Here is a 24,217-nt window from a genome sequence, read left to right as displayed (position 1 = left end):
AAGAGAGAGCAGGGTTAGGAGCAGAGGGAGAGGGACAAGCTGACTCCACACTGAGCACAGAGCCCAACTCAGGGCTCCATCCCACAACCCTGAGATCATGTTCTGAGCGGAGATCAAGAGTTGTATGCTTAACAGATTGAGCCACCAAGGCAGCGCTGAGATTTGTGAGCGATCTGAATTCCAGTATATGAAATTGAGATTAACCTAAGTTCAGAAATTGCATGAGAAAATTCAGGAAGTGCATTCTATGCATTCTTGGTTTTAGCTTTATCTTTCCCATTGCACCAAAAGTTCGTTTTCTTATATCTTTATTTAAATATGTAATAAAACCCAGCCAATGAAAAAGAAAGATTAGAATGTTCTCACCAAGATTTGCATTCAATTCTTAATTGCCATTATAAAATGTGAGGCATGGCTGAGAGGGTCAACTTTATGGATGCATCAGTCCAGGAAGGCTGCAAACTCATAGAGGACAAAGCTATGGTTCTAGTATTTATTTTTTTTAATCCCCAAAAGTGCTTCACACATTGTAGGTGTTAAAAAAAAAAGTGCTGATTGAATTAAATTTATACAAAGCATTGCAGATGTAGAACATCAGTTAAAAAGATGTTAAAATTTAAAAAGAATAAGTTACAGAAGCTCTAACTAATTATTAGAATACAATGAGGGGAAAAAAGTGTAGTAGGAAAACTAAGGGATGATGTGAAATTCACACTTGATTCAAAAATGAGTTTTTTCCCTCATTTTAAAAATATAATGTATTAGCTGAGAGACATTAAAATTTAAATTAAGAAAGCAGGAGAAAATGAACACAAACACTACTAACTTGGGAATTTTTAAAAAGAAAATCTTACACTTTCGTTCTAAGTTTTAGTTACCAACCTCCTATTGACCAGACACATGAATGTATTAGAAGTCCTTTTTTAAAACATGAAGGATATTTAACAGCTGCCTAAACAATCTTCTAACAAGAGCTTCTGCATGTAAGCATAATTCTCAGGGCCAAAGTTGAACAAGTTTGTCCTGGGAAGAAAACTAAAAAGAGAGAACCCAAAAGTAATAAAGAACAGAGTTATTATGAAGTCAAGGGCTGTTTGTTTAGGACATCACTCATCTCCATCATCTGCTTGATTTTAAAAAGTTTTATTACAAAAAAATGTCTAACTGCTGTAAATATTTTTCCTACTAGGAAGAGACACTGGATTTAAGTACCTTTTCTGAAATTTAGTTTTTAGAATTCATTTATTCCTATCTTTTAGTCTAGAGGGCTTCCAAGCATATCCCTAAAGTCTACACGAACCACAAGTAAGATTCTAAGGGAGTACAAAGAGCAGAACTTGCTCTGATCCAAGCCATGGGACCCATCTTCATTTCAATTAATTTACTTTGCCTTTATGAATTAAGAGTCTTTTAAGGAGGTTGACATTTCACTCATCTGAAAAAGCTTGGAATGTGACAGGGGAAAGGGAGGAGAAGTAAATCAAAGGGGTTAGCAATTTTCCAGATGCAATGTATTTTTCTTTTCTTTTCCACCAGAAATTTTAGAGAGCCTTCTGACATTTTAATTCCCTATGCAAAACCACAGTAGCAAAAAAATGCTTACGGCTTATATATCAAAAAACAAACACACACACATGTACACTTGCATAAGCCCAAGAAATAAATATAAATTTGGATTTGCTGCTCTTTTAACTGAAAATGTTTCATAATAAAGCATAATGTGACATGTCAAAAAAAAGTTTCTTCTGGTGTATTTATTAGAAGTTTGTGCGTATACTTTAATTGACATACTTTTAGTTTAAAAGCAGCAGAAGGTTTTGTAACTTACATTTTTCCTCGTGTGTGATGCTAAGTCGGTTGGTGTTGGCTTTTTCACTGAGTTGGTGCTGACTTTTTCATTTAAAAGGTAGCATTTATAGAAACTATTCTCATGACTGTATTTTAAATCACACCGGAATATTTCAGTTATCACCTTTAGCCACATGGTTTCAGGAAAGTATGCCCAAATATTTCATGCAAATGCTGGCCATTTCAGAAGAGTTCTATTTCATGGGAAATTCACTAAAACATCTATAAGTAAAAAAATCTTTTAGGCCTGCAGATAAATTCTCAGCAACGGGGGATATGCCCATTGTGTCTTAGAGCCAGAGAGAGAGAAATAATAGTCAACTCCCCAAAACACCCTGCTTCAATATTTACCTGACAGCTTTGGTATCTTGACACTTTCCCAGTGCATTTCCTCCTTTATCAGATATTATTTTACAAGGGATTTCTTGTTATACAGAACTGACATAAATCAATCTATAACAGAGGAATTTGTTTAATACATTTATTCTTTTAAGAAGTTGCATGGTCGTATTTCATCGACTTGTACAATAGAAAAAAAATTTACTACTAAAACAGAGTTTGTGGAGACTGATGGATGGTAAACCTATTTAGTCTTTTCAGAGGTTCATTCTTAGATTTTAATGTTAAATAATAACAACTATTCATTTAAGCTGGTCTCACTGTATATCTTGACCTTTAGCAATTCCACACACAGCAGCTTATTGTGGTATCCTTTAAATATGAGAAATAGAATGTTTTACTTTGCCATTAAAGGAAAAATAAAAGAGTACTGTATGTTACATGGCCCATGAAATATTGGCAGTGTGCTCCTTGGCTTTCATTCGAAGAACTGCGATACTGGAAGACCTCCTTTCGAATTCTGGCTTTGTTTCAAATGCATGTCCATTGGTAGCCCCAGTAAGAAGAGAGTCAGTGAAAAAATTGTTGAGGGGCACGTGGCTGAACTGGTTCTGGTGGTTTGAAAACCCTGTGTAACTGGAATCTGTCCGAGGCGAGTGAGAATAAGGCGTCATGCAGGAGGACGTGTCACGTGGTAACATGCATGAAGTAACCACAGAACCACCACTCGCATTTCCTGCCCACAAATTGTTCTGAATCTGGAATATATAAAACAACAAATATTACATTTATGCATTCTCACTTTTGTTCCCTTACATTTGTTAAACAGGGTTGACTCAATTTTGTCAGCTATTCGTTGTTTGCTCCCATTGGGTGGTCTGTAATGACATTCTGAGTACATAAAGTAATTACTAAAAAGTAATTATTTGGAAGATTCTTCCAATCTGTTATACTGTAATAGATCACCAAAACCCACATATCTGACATCAAATACTCTCAGAACATGTCAGTCTCTTGAGGATTCTTTTTATAGTCGTGATTTTTAAAATGAAATCTAGATTTAGTCAAGATTCACGACAAATCCATGTGTTTAGAAGAGCAGTTTAAAATAAGGTTTTAAGTTTAAATATAGCTTATCTTTCTAAACTCAATGACACAATTGCATTATCTGAAGTTCTGCAGTTTGACTCAGTGTGGCAGCTTCCCATTCCTGATATTTACTCTGTAGATTCTTTAATCAAACTCATTATTGGGAATGTTTAGTCTTTCATTGCCTTCTATTTCCTATAGTCTTAAATACATAGCTCTGTGAATATGAGAAATATATACATATTTTATACATTTTTTCTATGCTTTATCTACGATATGGTGAGGTTACAACAGAATTATGACATGTAAAATAATTTAAAATTCTAAAACATGACCATTACCAAATAATGAAAACACAACTGAAAAAATATGCGGGTACTAGCAAAAATATCATAAGAGTACAATTAAAGTACTATATAACATTTTATTTAAGACTGAAAACTAGATCGTCACTTGTGTGCAGAAAATTCACATTTCTTAGTATTAGGAAACAACAAACACAAATTTCTCTAAATTTACTTGCAGGTAAAGGAGACACTAAGTAGAATTTGTATAATACGAGTTTTAAATAGGAGGAATCTTAGATCAACTATTCAAACAAAGACAAGGAAAAAAAAAGTGATCACATGCATTACTGAGAAGCACAGAGAAAAAACATGCAAGCAGTAGTAGCTGAGGGAAATGAGAGTTTGAGCCTTAGAAAACAAAACTTTAAAACTGCAATACTATCACAAAAATTTGAATTACAAGAGCAGTAATACCTATGTTTATCACATCTGGCTTCCTTTTTAAAAAATCAGGATAATTAGTATCATATCCTCAATTGTTTTTAACACATATACAAATAATGTTTGCTTATATTTATTTTTACATAAAGATTCCAGTCTACTGCATATAACCTCCGGTGTAGTTTCACAATACTCACACTTAAATCCTTCTTTTTAGGACAACTTATTTTCAATTAATAGCATAAAATGTCACTGAATCTTCTACAAGGCACTGGTGGAGATGTTACTCTATCACTCAAGAAAAGACTGCTTAACCAGTTTCAAACATAAGAGAAAATTTGAACAACTAATTTCATCTCTTAGTTGGGACTTCAAAGATTGGCACAATGCTCACTTCAGTGTTATTTCAGAAATATTTATATAAATATATTTATAAGCTGCTTTAAATATATTAAACCTGTGAAACATATCTATAGATATATATAATGGTTTGCACATTTTATTAATCTTTAAGTCACCATGGGTTATGTTGTTTTAATTTGGGCTGATTGTACTAAATGCATCCCACTTTAGCCAAAATATAATGACTGGTGCCACTGATTGCTGAGTTATGTATCTCAAACCAGTAAGAGGGACTGTTAATGTCATTACTCTGTCAACCTAGCTCTTCTAACTTGATCTGGGTGATTTTCCTCTGACATTCAATCAAACATTGTGCTACACTGCAAAACCCACAGTCACATGTCTGACAAAAGGGCTTTCAGGAAATGAAAGTGAACTAGCTTGCTTATTTTTGAAAAAATAAGTGAAAGGCAAAATAGAGGTAGAGAAAGATTATTTACATTTTAAGTTTGTTAGAGGGTTCCTCAATTTATATATAGTATTGCTGAAATTTATTATTAAAATCATCTATCATATTTTAAATGCACAGAAATGTATTTAATAACTAAGTTTAAAAAAAGGAAGTGAGGATGATAAAGGCAAGGAAAGTAATCTATGAATGTAAATTAAGAAAGTGTTCTCTCCCTAAAGAATTCATATTAATCTATTAATTAATCTCCCTAAAATAATTCATATTAATCTATTATAATTCATATTCATATAAGTCATAATAATTCATATTAATCTCCAGTTTCCCTGGCACAAACAAATATTTTTAGTTTGATCAAAACTTCTTATCTGGACATGGTCAAACAAGTTAAATGTGCTACTTTTGGTGACAGAATTTCTAGCATATAGAAAGAAATGTTTTCTTAACAGAACAGACTGGTAAATCACATTACTACAGCAATATTTTAGTTGGATTTGAGAAGATACCCAAATAGTCCCTTGGGTAGTGATAATGTTGCACATTTTTACTGGTATGTCCTATCTCCTGATCTCTATCTCCTCCACCCCATATCTTTCTTTCATTTAAAAATTCCTGGCTTCCTCTGACGTTAGGGTTTTAGTTGGTTTTGATATCAAAAGTTAGATCCAAATCATAAAAAGACAATATCCCCAATGAATTGAGGTTTTGCTTCCTCTGAAGCATTCCTTCTGGGTGATTAAAGATCTGATGACAACCATCAAAATCATCCTCATGACAGCTAATGGCTATCAATTAATTACTGCATGCATGGTATTAGATGTACTGTGAGGACTCCTCATCATTTCTACACACTAAAAGATGCTTCTTTGCTTTTAGTAGCCCCATTTTGTAAAAGGTAAAACTACAGAACAGAGAGCTTAAGAACCTTCCACAAGATGTGTAAGTCCAATGGTAGAGGTCAAATCTGAACGCAACAAATCTTAAGAAATGCAACAATGATATAAAAACTAGTCTTACAAGCTGAAATTATTTATTTACTTATTCCTAAATTTAGCTTTGTGGGGGTTCATAGGCTCTATTCTCTGACAGCAAAAACCCCAATGTTTGCTCATAACTTTTTATTCATCCTTCAGCTTAACACAATACATAATAAGCACTTCATATACATTTATTAAATGACTGAAAAAAACTTGAGGAATGTGAAATTTGAACTGATCCATCTTGCAGGTATAACCAAAATTTTATGGACAATTTATGCTAATATATCTAAATTTGTTTCATGATATGAGCTCCAAAATCACGATTCTGTATAATCTTGACAATTATCATGAAAATTTCATCCCTAGACACTATTGACTGTATTTCTCTAGGTAGTTTTATTTCCTATCAAGTACTTATTCTTCATCATAGATACATCTTCTTGGAGATTCTGACCCATTAAGCATGGGGTGCGGCTTATGGGATTTGTATTAAAATGAGAGCAATGACAATATTACAGGAATTCTGAAAATCACCTGGGATTAAGAGACACTACTGAAGTCCAGCTTCCTTCAAAAGGCAAAAAAACCCTCGTACACTTTCAATTATATTTCATTCTTGTGATAAGAAGCTCACCTCTTTAAAAATTTTTCATTCCCTTTAGGGGAGCTCTGTAAAAAAGTGAGCTGCTATCTTCCTCTATCACTTCTATTTCCGTTCTTTAAAAATGATACAGAAGAGGTAGCATCCTTCTTTCATGTGAAAATCTTCAAATAGCTTAGGCAATCATGACACAAGTCTCTTTTTCTCAAACATTCCTCAAAGGCAGTATTTGATCAAATAAGAAAGCTGTTAGAGCTTGTGGTTGAATAGATCTGCTGTCAAGGTAGGCTCAGTCTATGAGACCTCCACTCCTCCACCAATTCTATTTTTATACAAGTGGTCATGTTAAAACTATGGGCTCGAACCTACAAGGCCTATGGTCTAAAACTGTATATATATTTGTTAACAGAGAAGCCACACAAAAATCTCGCTAACTCATTAGAAGAAATATATTTGCTATTAGATGTTGGAATGAAAGAATACATTTTTTTTTTTCCTAAATAGGATCACTACTTTTCTTTCTTGGACTATTTCAGAGACACCTACAATGGTGGAGCTCAGTACCAAATAAATTTTAGGGTTTGTTTTTTTTTTTTTTTCAGGCCTCTAACTGCAAAATATTAAGTAGCTTCACAACCAGGAATACCATTATTAAATAATATCCACGTCTTACTTTCCAATGTGCCAAAAAAAGAGAAAAAAAGACCCCTTTACATTTTTTCTTCTTTATTGTGTTTAAAAGAATTAGAAAATCTAAAAACATTCCATGTTTTAACGTGCTTCACAACGTTTTACAAAAGTTCTAGGGGTACAGTTCAAAGCATGTCCAGGAACTTAGCCAACTGTATCTCATGAGCATGAATGGAGGTTCGGATGACTTACTACACTCAACTCTGAACACGTGCCCCTTAATGTTTTTCTAATCAAATAAAAGGTTAAAATTTAATTATCCCATGACTTTGAATTTAGGAGGAAAGTTGTTGTTGTTGTTGTTGTTTTGTCTGATTCTTTCCAAATAGAAATAAAATTCATTTAACACTCATTTTTCTTCCAAGGAATTAAAAAGTAATATATAGGAAAGAAAGGGTCAACATGTATTTGTATTTTATGCACACACACACACACACACACACACACATACATACCACAAACACACAAAGAGTTTTTCACTGTGGATATATATTCATGTGTTGAAATCATATGGTAAATAATGACTGAGAAATTATAAATCTTATTTACCTTCACCTTAGAAACTTGATATATTCTTTTGTAATCAAAACTACAAACGAAATTTTAATATATTAAAAATGTAGTGTATGTTTCTAATATATTTACTGATTTTATTATAGTAAGCAACTTTTCATATTTGAAAAAAACCTTTTAAAAGAAATGCAAGTTTGTTTCTCTTTGCATTAGCTGTAAAGTACCATGATATATAAAAAACAGTTTCATGACAGAATTACATATTCTATTTCCTAATGTTACTGCAGTTTAGAAGCCACTACCCTATGGAATTTAATCTGTATCTAAGAGACACACTTAATAACATGAAATCAATGAGTAACAATCATTCCCTAATTTTAAAGCAACTCTAAAACTAAATATTTTTCTACTAAAACAAGTTTATTTAACCTTACTCCTTTTCTATATATAAATTGCTCTTACTTGCCACCAACATCCATATGTACACACATACACACACAGAGCCCACACACACATGCTATACTCATACTACCTTCACAACATATGCCTACACATGTCCTTGTGGGAGTTAAAGGTTGCTTTAAAAAAACACAGGTCAAGGATTCACAGAGAGCTATCTGTAATAATGCTTTAGCAATAGCTTCTTTGCATTAAAATCCCAAAGTTGATTTTGGTTTTCTTCTTTGAAAGACTGTTTACATTTATTGACCACTTTGTATATTATTGAACTTATTATATAGATTTACTACCACATTATCACTTCTATAATTGACCAGATTTTTATATGGTCTCTTTAAAAAAGGCTAACATGACTTTCTGCAAAAACAGTTTAATTTTTTAAAAGGCCATTAAATTCTTTATTAGCATAACCCTCCCTTTAAAATTTAGGGTGATAAAATGTTAATAAGAATCATACACTTAGTAACTTGAAGATATTTTTAGCTGTTGACTGATTTTAGGGTTCTAATAACTTTTCTAGTAACTACATCAAGAAGTTCCTGGCAGGGAGAAAGAGTATAAATGTTTTTCTAAATAGTGAACTTGCTACCAGTGAGTAAGTCTCACTCGCTACCAGAGAATAATTCTCAAACACTGACAGTTTGTCCATCTGAAAAAAAAAAAAAAATCCCAATTAAATTAATTACAAAGTGAAAAGACTTATCTGAGCACATTGAGGTATACCTAAGATAGAAATGAGGGTACATTTTCATCAGTGCCTATTAATTAGCTGTAATTTTCACATTAAAAAATTCAGATAATATAAAACTATTAAGATTATTTTGGAACCAATTTACATTTCAAAAATTTCAAAAGTATACCTTTTAAACATATAGTATCATTAAGATGTAGTGATTAGAAATTACTTATCAGGAAAAAGTCATATATTAAATACTGGTTGCTACTTTAATTTTTTAAATAAAATTTCATCTTAGAAATATGTGCAGAGATTTGGAACAAGGAACAGTGAATTTTCCATTAAAAAAAATCACTGTAAGATATAACAATCATATGAGACTAAAAATCTGAGTAGAAAACTGCTTTACAGAAAAGTAAGTATATATATATATATATATATATATATATATATATATATATATTAGTGCAAAAATTAAAAGCACTAATCTTGATAAGAAATGTTAATGTCTGGAAATTTTCAGAATGACATCACATTAATGTGTTTAAATTTTGCATTACTTAAACACTATTTGAAATAGGTGCTCCAACTCAAAAGCCTAAGAAACATTAAGGACATACTTTTTCTCTTCTTTTAGTGTTGGATGCATTCTTAAACTGTATGGTAGTTATGGTCATTAAAAAGACTAGTGGGAAATCTTACTTTATATTCCTAAAACAACACTTTTCAAATCAACTCACTTAAGGACAGAATAAGATAATAGGATTTGCTATTTTGCTCATTATTCAGCAACAATGATCAACATGGAGTATTTTCCAATTAACTATCACAGTATTTTTTATGTATTTTAATATATGCATGATAGCCATTGTTGACAGTGCTTGATTCATTTTTAATGACACAATTCTCCAGTTAAAACAAAATCTACAATTATAAGAAACAAAGATTAAAATATAAACTAAGTTTCCATTGTGAATTAATAATTTAAAATATAAATCCAATATGCACAGACTATTTTTAAATTTAGAGGCTACATGAGGCTTAATAAATATGGCAAGCAAAACCTCTGAATTAAAACATATTCTAAGTTAAGGAGGGCACGTATTGCATGGAGCACTGGGTGTGGTGCATAAACAATGAATCTGGGAACACTGAAAAAATAAAATTAAGTTAAAAAAATAATAAAATAAAATATATTGTGAGTTCATATTAATAATAACAGCATGTGCTGCAGATTTTAACCTACAGATCGTTGTCATAGACTTCTCAGGCTTAATTTCCCTCCCGGTTCTTCTCCATCCCCTGTGAGATAGTTTTTAAATGTATAAGCAACAATAGCACTCTTCAATAATTTATTTTTGCATTTGCCTTATTATTTATTTTGGTAATATACTCAAATGTTGACAATACCTGCTTCATGTTACATGTAACTTATTTTTAATATATACTTATACATGTATATGAAATATTCTTCATAAAAATTGATATACAGCTTGTATATTTTTATACATTAAATTATATTAGCAATTTCATATTAATATGACTTGTTGACCCAATGATGTTAATATTTTTGTCCCTCCATTCCTCCTAAGAGAAGTTTCACTGTATCACTGTGGGACCATTTTATTGGTTGTCTCACAAATATGAGAATATTTATTATACAATACATCAAGTATAGCTACATTACCAACATTAAAAAAAGATTACTGGTTATTTATTTACTGTTTCAGATGCCTTTCAATTGCTAAACCACAGTGGCTGAAGGAGACAATATTCTTTCTTTAGCTTAAGGGAACCTTTCAAATTAGTAGAGAGCTGATGCTACTCTTAAAAGGGGCAGAGTGAACAATATTTTCATAATCACTATTTTATAGAAACATTAACATTTCCTTAAAAAACTGTAAATTACAATTTTTGAAACAGAATTTATTAAACTAGAAATACTGTACAGTGTTCATCTGTATTTTAAGTTGCTCCAATGACTATATATATATATATATATATATATATATATAATAATAAAAATAATATACATATATATAAATTATTTATAACTTGAATCCAATCTTTGGTATGTTCAAACTCCCAGTGGCATACATTTATTAAGTCATCTATTAAACAACAGAAAGCAAGACACTGAATGGGTCCTGTTATATATTATGTAAACAAAGATTTAGTTATGATTCTCACTATACACTAAGTAAAACCCTATGGAAAATTTTGATGGGAAACAACTTCAAACCTTTTAAAAATTTTTGATGAAAATATTTTCTTCATGAGAAAATAATTTTGGTGGATTAAGAATACACTCAAACATTTCTTAAAGTACCGTATTTGGTTATCTTAATTTAAAGAGGAAAGTACATTTAACTAAATCTGATCTTCCCTAGACCCTTAAGTAGTGATTTACTCAAAAATCGGATTAGTTTAGCTGTAATAACAGAACATTCACACCCCTTAGCTACCTCTCTACTGGATAATCAATAATGACTAATGGCTATTATAGAGTTGTTACTACTTATTGAGCACTCATTATGTACTAGGCAATGTCCTAAGTACTTGGCAGAAACTTCTGTTTCTAATCTTCACGAACATCGTATGAACTTGTATACCCATTTTATAAATGAGGAGAAAAATGCCTAGAGGTTAATTCATTTGCCAAAGTTCTAAAATCTATTAAGTAGCAGAGTCAGGATCTGAACCCACAAGTCCCTGGCTGTGAAGCCCATAGTCAAACATTAACACCTGGTCCTCCTCAAGTTCCATGACTTGGTTGTACCGATTGTTTGGAAATCCATTTAATCTTCACAAATAAGAAAAAGTAATCCTCCACACCACCAACTCTTGCACCGATAATATCTCTGTTTACAAAGAAAAAATCTGAAGATCAAGGAAGTCAGGAGACTTACCCAAAGTTACCCAGAAAGTAAATGATAAAGTTGATGCACATGTGATCTAAGCCAAACCTAAGGTCATGAAACTAGAGATTCTTTTAAGAATGAAGGCTGGCTCTAATCCTCCAGAAAATGTTTAGATCTTGAAAACTATTTTATTCAACAAAATAATTATTTTAAAAAATGATTTGGTGTCCATAAGGGAGAAATAAATTAGAATCTACTCTTGATAGATGCTTGCTTTTTCAACTCTAAGACAAAATTACATAGGTCCTTTTGGTCTGCTGGGTGTGGGTTGCATTAAGAAGTGTCTGCAGAATTTGGTATGAAATTTTGACCAAATTTGTAATCTTGACCAAAAAGGAAGATATTTTGTCTGGATCATTTATATAACCCGTGCCTCACACAGTACCTAGCATATATTTGTTGCCTAAAATGCAAATGACTCTGGAAGAAAAAAAAAATTAAGTTGAAAGTGTTCTGCAAAATCTTTGTAATCTATTTCTTTCAACGGAGGAAGAAATTGAGACTCAGAGAGGGAAAGTGAACTGCTAAGGACCCCAGAGATCCAGAAATTATCTCTTTTTACTGAAATTGATTAGTTTGGGGTTCATAAGATATTCCAGAATGTTGAAGTGAAACGACTTTTTTTCACATCTATTCAGTGTATACATAATTTGCTTAATACTGTTGTAATCTTTTTTTGAAACAAATACTTTTTTAAAAAGAATACCTGAAAACAGTCTAAAAAGTGTTTACATTTTTTAAATGCTTTATATCATTATTTTATATATTTAAAAATGAAAGCATGCTTGCTTTCCAAAATGATTTGGTCTTTTAGGGTCAAAACTGAAATATTTCATTGCTCAGTGATGGTGCTTAAAGAGCTCTGAACCCCTGCACTCAGAAAATCTGGACTTAAGTTCAATGAGTTAATGGCCATACGAAAGAAGCCTGGGTTAAAATAAGCCCTCAACTGCTAAGTATTAATTTTACCAGTAGGGCTGTTGTTACTATTTTTTAATGAGATCAATGGAAACAAAGTATTTAGAACACTTTAGAAAATATTAATTATATTCATAAATAAACCTATTATAGGTTATATAGAGATACTTTTATAGTTGGCAAGATTATTATCCACATTGAACAGATCTGAAGAGACCATTTTCTCAACCATTTCTGTTTTCATGTATTTCTGTGTAAGCTTTTGTTTTCCTGCCAGATTGTTAGTTCTTTATTTCTGTCCTGTTTCTAGTTTCCAACTTTTTGGTAATTAATATTTTTTTCTGTAATTAGTAACAGTAACCAAGCTCAGTGTCTTACTGCACTAAGTTGTTGGATTCTGTTTGGGTTCTTATTTTTCTGATTATAATTTCTATTTTCAAGGCACATGCTCAAAAAAAAAAGTTTCCTTTAGGCTGAAGCTTGCGAGACATGATCTTGGCATAATTATTTCTTCAAAATAAAAAAAAAGTCAACCACATATTTTTAAGTTCAGATGGAATTTTCCTGACTTTATCCAATACCCACACTGGGGAGTGAGAGACATTCTGATTTCAGTATTTTTGGCAACCAAATGTCTAATAACTTACCAATATAAAAAGTTACAATAGATTTTACAGTATTGAGTTTTATTACTGTTGATGAATTATACTGTCAAAATAACTTCAAAAACAGTAACTTCAGCATGTGATGCCTGTGTTACCATACTTAATTTAAGAGTTGATATAACCACTGTACATAAATTTTGGAGAAACCACAAGGAAAATCGGTGCAAAATTCCCATGACTTGTGAAGGGAAATTTTTAAATTAATCCTTTGTTGGAATGAAAAAGACTATCAAACGTATAATTTGATTGTACCATCTCCCTTCCTGCTTGAGGCACTTAGTACTTGAGGTACTAGCAGGTTACCTCAGTGTGCTAACAGACCATCTCTAAAGCTATGAGGCACAGTAACACAATGGCAAGATAATCCTAGGAAAAAGAATGACTAAGAGTGTATTAAGTTACATTAAGCCCTTATAAAGAGTTTAGTTTGTGCCCGGCACTCTTCTAAATGTTTTATGTTGCACTGAAGAAGAAAGTTAAGTTAGAGATAAGGCAACCACCAGCAAGGCACAGGGAAGTGGGGAAAAAAAAACACACACACAAACAAACGGAAATGGGGTTTCCCAGGAAAAAAACGAAAACCAAAATAAAAAGATGCAAAAAAAAGTATGTTGTAGTCAAGAAGTGTGATGGAGCACACTTGACTAGTAAGAGTATATGAAGTTCATTTGAAAAGAGTTCATTAATTTGTAACTTTACTATTTCTAAATTTATCACAGTGAAGTAGTTCGAAATATCTCAAATACCTGCCAATACACACTATCCCGGTCATATTCATTGTTATTTTACTGATTCTGTGTTTAGTTTCTGCTCCCCTGAGCAAAACTGCAAACCTGCCTAATGCAACTTAAGCTTTACGCTCCTTTGGTATTCATTTATTAATTATTCCATCTTTTCAACACAGCCGTTGGGAGAGAGTCTATGGGATGGGTTAAGATCTTGCACGTGGGAGCCAGACTGCCTGCGATGAGATAGATCCCAGCTTCGTCCCTAATGAAGGTAAGTATCTCCCCTCTCTGTGTCTCAGTTTACTCATATGGAAAATGAGGAGAATTCATCAAGAACACCTATTGGTGTAAGATCGTGATAAGGATGAAATGAGTTACTCCACGTAACCCTCTCAGAACACGGCCTGATCCTATAAGGGTCTTGGCTGTGTTAACAATCACGAACCCACCACAGTGCCTGCTCTCAGGGAGCTTAGAACCTACTAGGGAGACTTCCTCACAGCACTTTGTTCACTACTCATTTAGGACACTCAAAACTATTGGGTGAATCAAAGCTCATTTGCCCTATGTTGATAAGGAGCAGAATATATATATATATAAAATGTGTATTATATATTTAAAGGCATATGTGTATATATATAAAATATATAATATTTATTATATATTTAAAGACATATATATAAAATATTTATATAATTTATAAAATTTGGTCACTGTATATATATAAAATATATAATATTTATTATATATTTAAAGGCATATATATATATATGTATATATATATATATACACATATGCTTTTAAACTGGAGGAAAAGAAGGAACTCCTTTAAGATAAATTCCTAGAGTAAGAAAAACAAGGTTCTCCTGAGGGCAGGTGTGGACATTTATTCCGAAGCTCCTGTCGTCTTCTGGTAGACTGCAGTGGCAAGGCTTAACTGCAGCAGCCCTTCACAGGCTGTCCTGTGAGGACACTCTTGTGATCACAGGTCATTGCTGTCATCACGGGCCGATTCCTTAACTCCCCATGGGTCTCGTTTCCTAACGTTTAGAAGGACAGAACCAGGTGATCTCTGAGGCTTTTACTCACATATGATAATACATTAATAAATTTGGTGAATTTATCTGGAAGGATGAAGCTCTCAAAATAGATTTTTAAGAATCATAAAAAGCATCAGAATAGAAGGATGCACAAAGCTAAAGGACTGAATTTGTGCTCACAAGGTATGAACTTCAACTTAGAGTTGAAGAAAATGAATACCCTTCAGTTTTAGGCTGCAAAGATTTGGTTACTGGACTGTCAAGGTCTTCCCCGAGCATATACATTACATATTTGTTTTCAAAATGGTCTGTAACAATGTATATCCTTAAACAGTAAGGAATGAAATAACAAATATCTCGCTCCTTATAATACAAGTGTTCCTTATTATGTATCAAATATAGTTCTGAATACTATAACTCAGTAATAGGAAAAATGAATGTCCAATTAAAAAGATAAAATGTATCTTGTTTACATGAATTACAAACTGTGAGAAAGAAAAAAAACCCTCAAAATTAAAGGGAAATAATGAGAAGAAAAGGAATTTCTACATGCTCTTTAAAATGAGATGAGAACTCCCATAGAAAGGGGTGAATTTGGGTTTTTTTTGTTGTTGTTGTTGTTTTTTAAAGATTTTATTTATTTGTCAGAAAGAGAGAGGGAGAGAGAGTGAACACAGGCAGACACAGAGGGAGAAGCAGACTCCCTGCCGAGCAAGGAGCCCGATGTGGGACTTGATCCCAGGACGCTGGGATCATGTCCTGAGCCGAAGGCAGCTGCTCAACCAACTGAGCCACCCAGGCATCCCTGAATGTGTTTTTAAATGTGGTAAATTTTTAAAATAATCTTCAGTACTAATCCTATATATGTTTTAAGTAACCAAAGGCTAAATGTTTCCCTGAAACAATGGACTAGAAACAAAGCTAGAAAGACAACATAGAAAAAGAGTTATTTTTAAGTGGAACTGAAGGTTTCATAGACCACACCACCACTAGGTTAGGGGATGGCTCATAAAACATTAGCCACAAAGACAGCACGCCAAGCAATGCTTTATTTATTTGTTAAAAAAGTTAACAAAAGAAATGAGTCTGAATAGTTAAAATGTAGACTAATTAAAAGGTTTATACTGTGAATGATGCTACTTCAGTTGTTGGCAATGTGTGATAAGGAAGGGACCCTAAAATATTTTTGAACAAATGGCTCCAAAAGTAAATAATAATGAAATAAATATTTTAGTAAAATAAGCATTTAACAAACATGCAAAAAGTCTTCTGGAGGTTAACATTTTCATTCTGACTATTGCATCAAACATAATAAAGCCAATAATAATATTCCTTTTAGGAATATACAAACCACATCTATTTTTCGCAATCAGTATTCTGTGACGTTTACCATACCTGTGGATAGCTGTCAGTCCTTGGCAAAACTGATATATCATAGGTGGCAGCAAAATGGCTTTTAGCTTGTTGTATTTGGCCATAACGTTCTCTTTTTCTCCACTTGGCCCTTCGATTTTGAAACCAAACCTATTTTTTTTAAAAAGTAGAATTTTAGATGAGGAATATTTGAAAATGCAATGGTGTTATTAAAAGCCACAGATCAGAAAGAACAAACCAGGTGTATAAAATCACTAAGAAATAAATCTATGTCACAAAAGTAGCCACAAGTTTTACTTTCTATTTCACCCTGGTAAGTGGTATGTCCATGAGGCAATATAAATTAATAGAAAGGGAGGAGATACTTTAAAAAAAATATTTACTATGTCTCAGACTCTTTTTTCATTTTGGAAAATAAAAAGTAATTAGATTATATGATTTGGAAGACTCCTTATGTCTCCAAATTATCATAGATAATTTTCCTCTCAGAGAATGCTGCAAATCTGGAAGACATTCATGGTTTTTTAGTATGGGGTTATGCACATAACATTAACCCAGTCAAACTATAACCAAATTAATATCTGGATCTGTCAAAACAATTATCTTTAGAACATGTCACAGAGTGAAGACTGTGTTGGGTTCTACCCATACCTTAGATAATCTTGGAAAAATTTAAACACTAAGATTACATCCAAACATATGGTACTGGCAAAAATATGATTATTTAGAAACAAAAAATATTAAGATCACATATTAGATTGAGCATGATAAAGACTATAGGTAAAATGGAACCATCTGAAATTGAACTCTGGTTTAAAATATACAAATGTGCTTATTACATAAATTACACTACTTAAAATACTTATCTTCCCTTATAAGAAAAGTTCAAAAATCTCCAAATCATTTTTCCAATATAAGAGACTTAGAGGTAACACAAATAATAGGATAAATGGGAAGATACACCCACGTTCAAGAAAGCCTATTAGTTACTAGAGCCTCTATAGGATCACTAAGCTCTCATCCAAATTTCTCTATTTCTATACTAATAATATTTATCATAATAACCATCTTCCTCATCACTAATTCACACGTGGAACTCTCCAGAATCTTCACTTAATATTTTAATGTATTAAAGGGAGACACAAAAAGTTATATTCAGTATGTGTTATTTGATATTTTTGAGTAGACATTTCACAAGCAGCTGTCAGGAAGCTCTTCAGCTCTTCTGAACTATGTTCAGAATACAAAATACTTACAAAAGAAGCTGGAAATCACATATCAAAGTGCAGACTGTTAAAATTTACTTAAAATTTTTACTTTTTCATAATCAATTATAATCTTCTCTATCTTTACCATCATACTTTTGCATACATATTAAGCCTCAGTTCGATATGCAAGCATGTGCTGCAAATTTAAGGTGGCACCTTAGTTTCCAGCAATTAAAATAAGGCTATGAGAGCTACATGTTCAGTATTGTTTCTTAGAACACTGCTGGTAAAGGTGTATTACACACAATGCCTAGGGCCCATAATAACAACAAAACAAAACATAAAATATTTTCTCCCTGTCTTCACAGACACTAGGAGTATAGTAAGGGAATTTAGTAATGAAATTTTTCTTTTTTTTTCATTGAGAAAAGAGATCTTTACAATCTCCTTAAAATAGGTATGAATTATCACTCTGATACGAAAAGCCAAAAAGTGAAAACCTGAATAAATTACGTTCAGGTTGGCTCTCTGTGCATGTTTTTAGACAAAAATTAATCAGGAGTTGATGAAATATTAAGGCGAAAACATCCATTTTGCACAGCTGATCACTCTATAAGTAAACAAATTTTTCTATGGTTACAAGTAAAACTAATCCAAACATATGAACACAAGGCAAAAAAAAATAATAATAATAAAATAGCACACACATGGGACTGATGTTAACACTTGACAATTCAGAATTCTTCATTAGCATCAACTTTCTGTAAATTTACTTCCTGAACTAAAATAAAGTAACTATTCTCTCTACAAGCTAAAGAAAAATCCTGCTGCTTGGTATTCCCACACCACCAAATGCTGCCTTTAATGATGAAATGGCCTTGCAATGGCTTAATCTTCAGAAGAAACACTATTACTCTCATGACAAAATTCTTCACTATTTTATTCATTTCTCTATTCTTATACTGTATGGGAATTGCAAACTTTAATATTCTCCTATTTGGCGTAGTAAAAATGCACAAAGAAACAGGCGATTCCCTGAAATTGTTGTTACTTGAGAACAAATAAAATGTTGTTTAAGAATACCAACTCCAGAAAAATAAAATATGTCTAAGAGATAGAAATTTACTTAATATAATTTTTTTCAAATGATTTAAAAAGTTGAGTATATTGTGCCACCCAATTTGATGATTTGAGTATAACTTAAAATATAATTGAATATATATTTTTAAATTGCTTTAAGAGCATTATTTCTATTGCTTCTGCAAAAAAGATGCAAAATATCTACATTTCAAAGTTAAAATGGAATGGTAAGGCAACTATTAGAGCTAGAAAAATTACAAGTGAGCTATACGACCTTTCTTTATGTGTAGTAAAAATAAGTTATTGTATATTTAACAATTGCAAATTTATAAGACTGTTTCATTTTTTTCTTTGTTTTATTATAACCCCAACCTAATAAAATTATAGATCTATGGGCCCTTACACAAAGAATTTACCAATATCTGGTGTGTAATGTAAAAAGAACCTTAATGTCTGATAAAATAGAAAACAAAACAAAATAAAATAAATGTATTAGTAAATAGCTATGATTCTGGGGTTTTGCCCTTTAAAAATTAATATTTAAATTAGAGATATTTATGATGTTCTCTTTTTTTTAAATAATCATTAATTTGTATGCCTATGTAATAAGTCAAGCGTTCTTTTAGGTTTTTGTGTGAGTGATTAAATTCTTTGCAAGGAAGAAGAAATTTTAGTAGACCTACATGCATATAGTACATTGTTCTGTACCTTTAGTTGGAGAATCAGTTTCTTCTTTTGTGGCAAAATGCAACCGCTGAATTATTCTAACAGTATCTCCCACTCCCAACACACACCCAAGGCCTTCATTTGGCTCCTACCTGCACCCTGGCCTCCGTGAGCTCTGTCCTCAGAGCAAGCTGTTCTCTGACATATACATCCGGGTAATGGGTTTTCTGAAAGACCTTCTCCAGCTCCTCCAGCTGCAGGCTGGTAAAGGTGGTTCGGTGTCTCCGCTTCTTACTGCTGGATACGTTGCTGTCACATTTATCCCCAAGTTCATCCAGTTCTCCCTTTTCTGGCATCCCTTTCACGGGAGACATCCGGAGACTGTTACAGTTGTCCATAGCTCTATTTAGTTCGGTGTGAAGAGGCTGTCCTTCTACTTTAGTGATCCCATAGTTCACTGTACCCAGAGGGGGGGAAACAACAGTTCTGAGGATTGTGACACATTTCAATGAAGAAATTAAGTTGAAGTCATTTACAGCATCAGGAAAGCAGTCTGTTAATGATTTACTGTGCCATTATTAATTCAAACATCATATCTGGCACTATTATTAATCCACTCTGGGCAGGTTTAAAGCCATTTCAAAATGTGTGACATGGAACTCATATAATTTACCAGATTTTACAGTTCTATTTTACAGGGCTAATGTAATGATTATGCACATAATTTAGAATCAAATAAGGTGATCAAATTAAAAGATGCTCTAGATTTTTTTTTTAATTGAGCTTAATCTTTGAAAAGTGAACCATATTTAATATAAGTAGTGTATGTATTTATTCACAGCAGACAAAATTGAGCTACTTACATGGCTCAAGACAGTTCAATTTGTAAAAACTGAAAAATTTCAATTTTAAAAACAATACTTCTAAATCTAAATCCAAACTCTTCCCAAAAGTTATCTTCCTGCTCCACACAAAAGGTATGGACTACAGATTTAAGATATGGTTTTTTTCTACTGTATGTTGAATATTTTGACTGTATATTCATGTCTGCTTTTTAATGTTTTTTTCAAAAAGTGACCTGCTAAATTAATGACTTTCATGTCAGTTTCTGGAAGTGCTTCTTTTAGAACAGAATAAAATTTAAGTAGACTTCTTTAGTGTAAAAACTCACTTGTGATTCTTTCTCAATAGGTCATATATATATATATATATGATTAAGTCATAAAATATGTTTTAAGAAAGAAAGCTTTATTTTTCCCTAAAGCAGACATTAAAACATCTATTAAAAGATAACAAAAGATGTCATCTTCCATTCTGTTTAGGAGTGTTTCACTCTCAGTGATATCCTCCAGATTTGATTGCATGCTTGCAATATGATATAAAACAAAAATCTATCACATGGTGCCACACACACACACAGACATGCAATGGACGCACGTAATGAAATTGCAAAGAGTTTTTGAAAAAGTAAAGAACCCAGCTGGAACAATAATTTCCAAAGAGTTGCAATACTTATTTCGTTTTTGTCTGTTTTTAAATTATCTCATAACATATTTTAGCAACTGTTCTAATCATTATACCAATGTTTTGAACTTTAAGACCTAAGATAACTTAAATGCTTAATATCTTTTATGCAAAAGATGTGATGTAAAACTAGATATAAAGAAGAGCCATGACTGATTAACAATAAGGTTTTGTCTAGGGCTGAGTTAAATGGGGGAACTTCGGTAATTAGGGATGGGGGAGGGGAAGCAGCCGTGAGGCTAAGGGCATCTCAGGAGAAAGACAGGAGCTTTCCTAAATTTAGCGAACTGCTGCCTACATTCATCTTACTTAATACTTTCCTATTAAAATTCAACCTAAAAGTGTGATATTTGTTAAAAAGTTGTTAAGGTATCAAGAATCGCCTATTTCTCTTCTTATTTTGGATTCCCGACAATTTAAAATAGGATGTAGTCCCATCCAGCAATTGTTAGGACGTCAGAGAATCGTTTTTTGTTTTTTAAAATCCTGTCCATTGGAATAATTGTAAATATTTCACACTTAATTCGTTTGTTATTTTAAAGCAACCCGCTCCTTACAGCTTAACTGTGGAATATATACAATGATAAGGAAAAGTCCTCTTGGAATAATTTTGTCCAATGGAATAATAAAGTCCAATGGAATAATTTTACGTATACATGTAAGAATTCCAAAAATAAAGATACTGCAGTCTGAAATACAACTAGAAAGCCAAAAATTAGCATATAAAAAATAAAAATTAATTGCGTGTGTCTTTCTAAATAAATGACAAACTATTTAACTGATTTTCTCTGTCCTTCCCACCTATACTTTTGGTTCAACCTTGCAAGTGAAAAGTAATTTGCAATGTCGAATTAGTAAAAGATAGGAGGTTGTTTTTTTTTTTTTTTTTTTTTTTTAACTTACTGTGTACACAGTATTTAGAAAATGAGCTCCTATGAGCCAGTACCTTGCTGGATTTTGACTCTCCATTAAAACAGGGGGCGGGAGGCTTGTTGTAAATATTTCACACTTAATTCGTTTGTTATTTTAAAGCAACCCGCTCCTTACAGCTTAACTGTGGAATATATACAATGATAAGGAAAAGTCCTCTTGGAACTGTAAACTTGCTTTAGCTGTCTCGATCTTAAAAAAATAGGTTTGTATTGGGTTACAAGATAGAAAAGATAGATGGTTTGTTTTGATAACATTTTGACTTTGAGATACTTGGCCGTTCAAAGTTGAAGATTTCACCCAGAAGCATTCCGAGAGAGGGCTCTTAGGTGACTTTTAATGTGGAGTCAGAAAAATAGACAATACAGAGTTCGGGAGTGAGTGCTTATATTGGGAATTCTTTATCCGAAGCTACTGAAAGTGATGTGTTTAGGGGAAAAAAAATTATGTGTACTGTATTGCAAACCCAAAAAATCAGAAGTCACAACTTCACACAAGTTAATCTACCAATCTTCCAATTTCACAAAGAGAAATACTGCTACGTCTTGGGAAACTTTTCTTAAAAGGTTTTTCATCTAAAGGAAGTCAAAGTTTCTTGTTCGTGACAACAGTGACATCCTCTAACGAGCTATGATCGATTTCTGCTCCGTCTGCGAGGGCAGCGCGTCGGGCTCACAGAGGAAGAGCGCTGTCTTGACTCAATTACACTCTTTACCGCGCTATCAGTTTACTCCTGGGTCTTGGACAGAGGGAGTCCGGGACCCAGAAGGGACAGCCCTAGACAGCTTAAAAGGGAACCGCGCGGAGGCAATCTAGCGCCTCGTCCTTCCTTGGCCCTTCCAAGTCGGCGGCAGCCAGAACACCGCTTCTTAAAACGCTCACTGTTCCACTGCCTTCCTCCGCCCGCCGGACTCTCTCGCTCCCCCTTTCCTTCCTTCCATCCTTCCTTCCTTCCTCCCCGCTAGCCTGTCCCGACACTTCCCCGCACTTAGGGTTTGCAGAAGGGTGGCCGAGGCTCGGGCAGGCGACTCACCGCCGCTCTCCTGACAAGGCGAGGCTCTCTCCAGGCGCACGTGATGCTCGGCGCGGGGCAGGGGCCCGAAGGCCTGCACGCATTTGCCCGCGGACGCTTTGCTGTAAAAGGACTCATTGTCCAGCGTCTCCATAACGTGCTCCAACGCGCCTCCTGCGCCCATGTAGAAGTCACTGTTTTTACTCGGCGGGCTCTTGAGGGCAAACTTCTCGCTCAGAAACTCCATAATCCTGGAAGGCTGTCGCGGAGCTCCTGGGGCGCAGAGGCTGGAGAGCGCTGGGGGAGGGCGCAAGTGGGCGGGAGAAGGGAGGGCCGAGGAGGGAAGGGGAAGCGAGCGCTGCGGCGCCGGGAGCTTCCCGGCTCCGAGCCCTTTAATACGTCCGGGATGGAGAGGGGGCACCCGAAGTTGCTTTTATATCTTGAAACTCAGCGGGCTCAACGGGCAACCTCCCAGTTCTAATGAATATGAAAATAGGCAGGCGACTAACTCCACCCAGGGTCCCCCTCCGCCCTCACCCCACCCCCACCTTCCCCCACTTACCCGGGCAGGGCGCGTCCAGGCCTAGGTTAGACAGACAGCTCCATTTCAGACAAATGCCAGGAGGGACGAGGCCCCCGACACCCAGAAACATTGTCGCCGCGACAGCGGACTGGCATTTCGGAATAGCTTGGTGAGATCGCAAAGCAGTTAACCCTCCACTCCCTGCTCTCCGCGCCCTTCCGGGCCGGCTGCCCGACACCCGCTCCCCACCCCGCCCCCACGCCGGCCACTCACTACCAGAAAGATTTAGAGGCGTCTTAAGAACTTGAAAGGAAGTATTACTCTAAAGGGCTTTTATTTCATCCGTAAATCGTTTATGTGGAAGATCCACATTAACCCGAATCGCAAGAAGCCAGTTAGGTTGGCAGCTCTTCCCTGGGTCGGCCGCGGTGGAAGGGCGGCTTCTGCTTCTAACCCGGAGGAGCGCGGCGTCCCGGCGCTCTCGGCGCTCACGAGCCTTGGCCTTTCTTTCTGGAATGCCGCGGCTTGTGGACGTGCTTGCGATGGGTAGGAGTGGAAAGCGGAGCCAGAGGCATTGAAAGCAATGTGCCAATACCAATCTATTTCCTCACTCTCCTCCCAACGCTCCCTTTGGTCCACGATTTTATCATTCGATCCAGATTTTAGGAAAACCTGTTAGGAAAAGAGCCTCCTCCAAAGGGCCTTTAGTATAGGCCAGAGGGACCCTCGTTACTCAAGGCGTACAAAAGAGGAAGGCCTCCAGCGTGGTTTTTCCAACAATTAGTTTTAAAGGGTGGGGTGGAATTACTGTGAACTGCGCTTGTCGGGAGCGAGGGGAGCGCGCGGAGCTGGGCGCACTAGCGAGGCGGCGTTTCGGGCGCCGGCGCGGCCTGG

At 34.3% G+C, this 24,217-nt stretch overlaps 1 protein-coding gene across 1 annotated transcript; it reads right to left on the bottom strand.

Moving 5' to 3' along the window:
* Positions 1-2,251: 2,251 nt before the first annotated feature.
* ALX1 (ALX homeobox 1) lies at positions 2,252-23,256 on the bottom strand. Its single transcript, XM_004748595.3, has 4 exons — positions 22,822-23,256; positions 19,487-19,791; positions 16,402-16,530; positions 2,252-2,945 (listed from the first exon to the last, which is right to left on the bottom strand). Exons 1-4 carry the CDS (start codon positions 23,045-23,047, stop codon positions 2,625-2,627), a joined length of 981 nt encoding a protein of 326 aa, XP_004748652.1. The 5' UTR covers positions 23,048-23,256; the 3' UTR covers positions 2,252-2,624.
* Between the last annotated feature and the right edge of the window lie 961 nt (positions 23,257-24,217).

This window comes from Mustela putorius, unplaced genomic scaffold (genome assembly GCF_011764305.1).
Source record: "Mustela putorius furo isolate JIRA1106 unplaced genomic scaffold, ASM1176430v1.1 tig00000640_pilon_pilon_pilon, whole genome shotgun sequence".
Classification (NCBI taxonomy): Eukaryota; Metazoa; Chordata; class Mammalia; order Carnivora; family Mustelidae; genus Mustela; species Mustela putorius.
The sequence above is the reverse complement of the archived record's forward strand: the minus strand, read 5'-3'. Positions and strand labels throughout refer to the sequence as shown.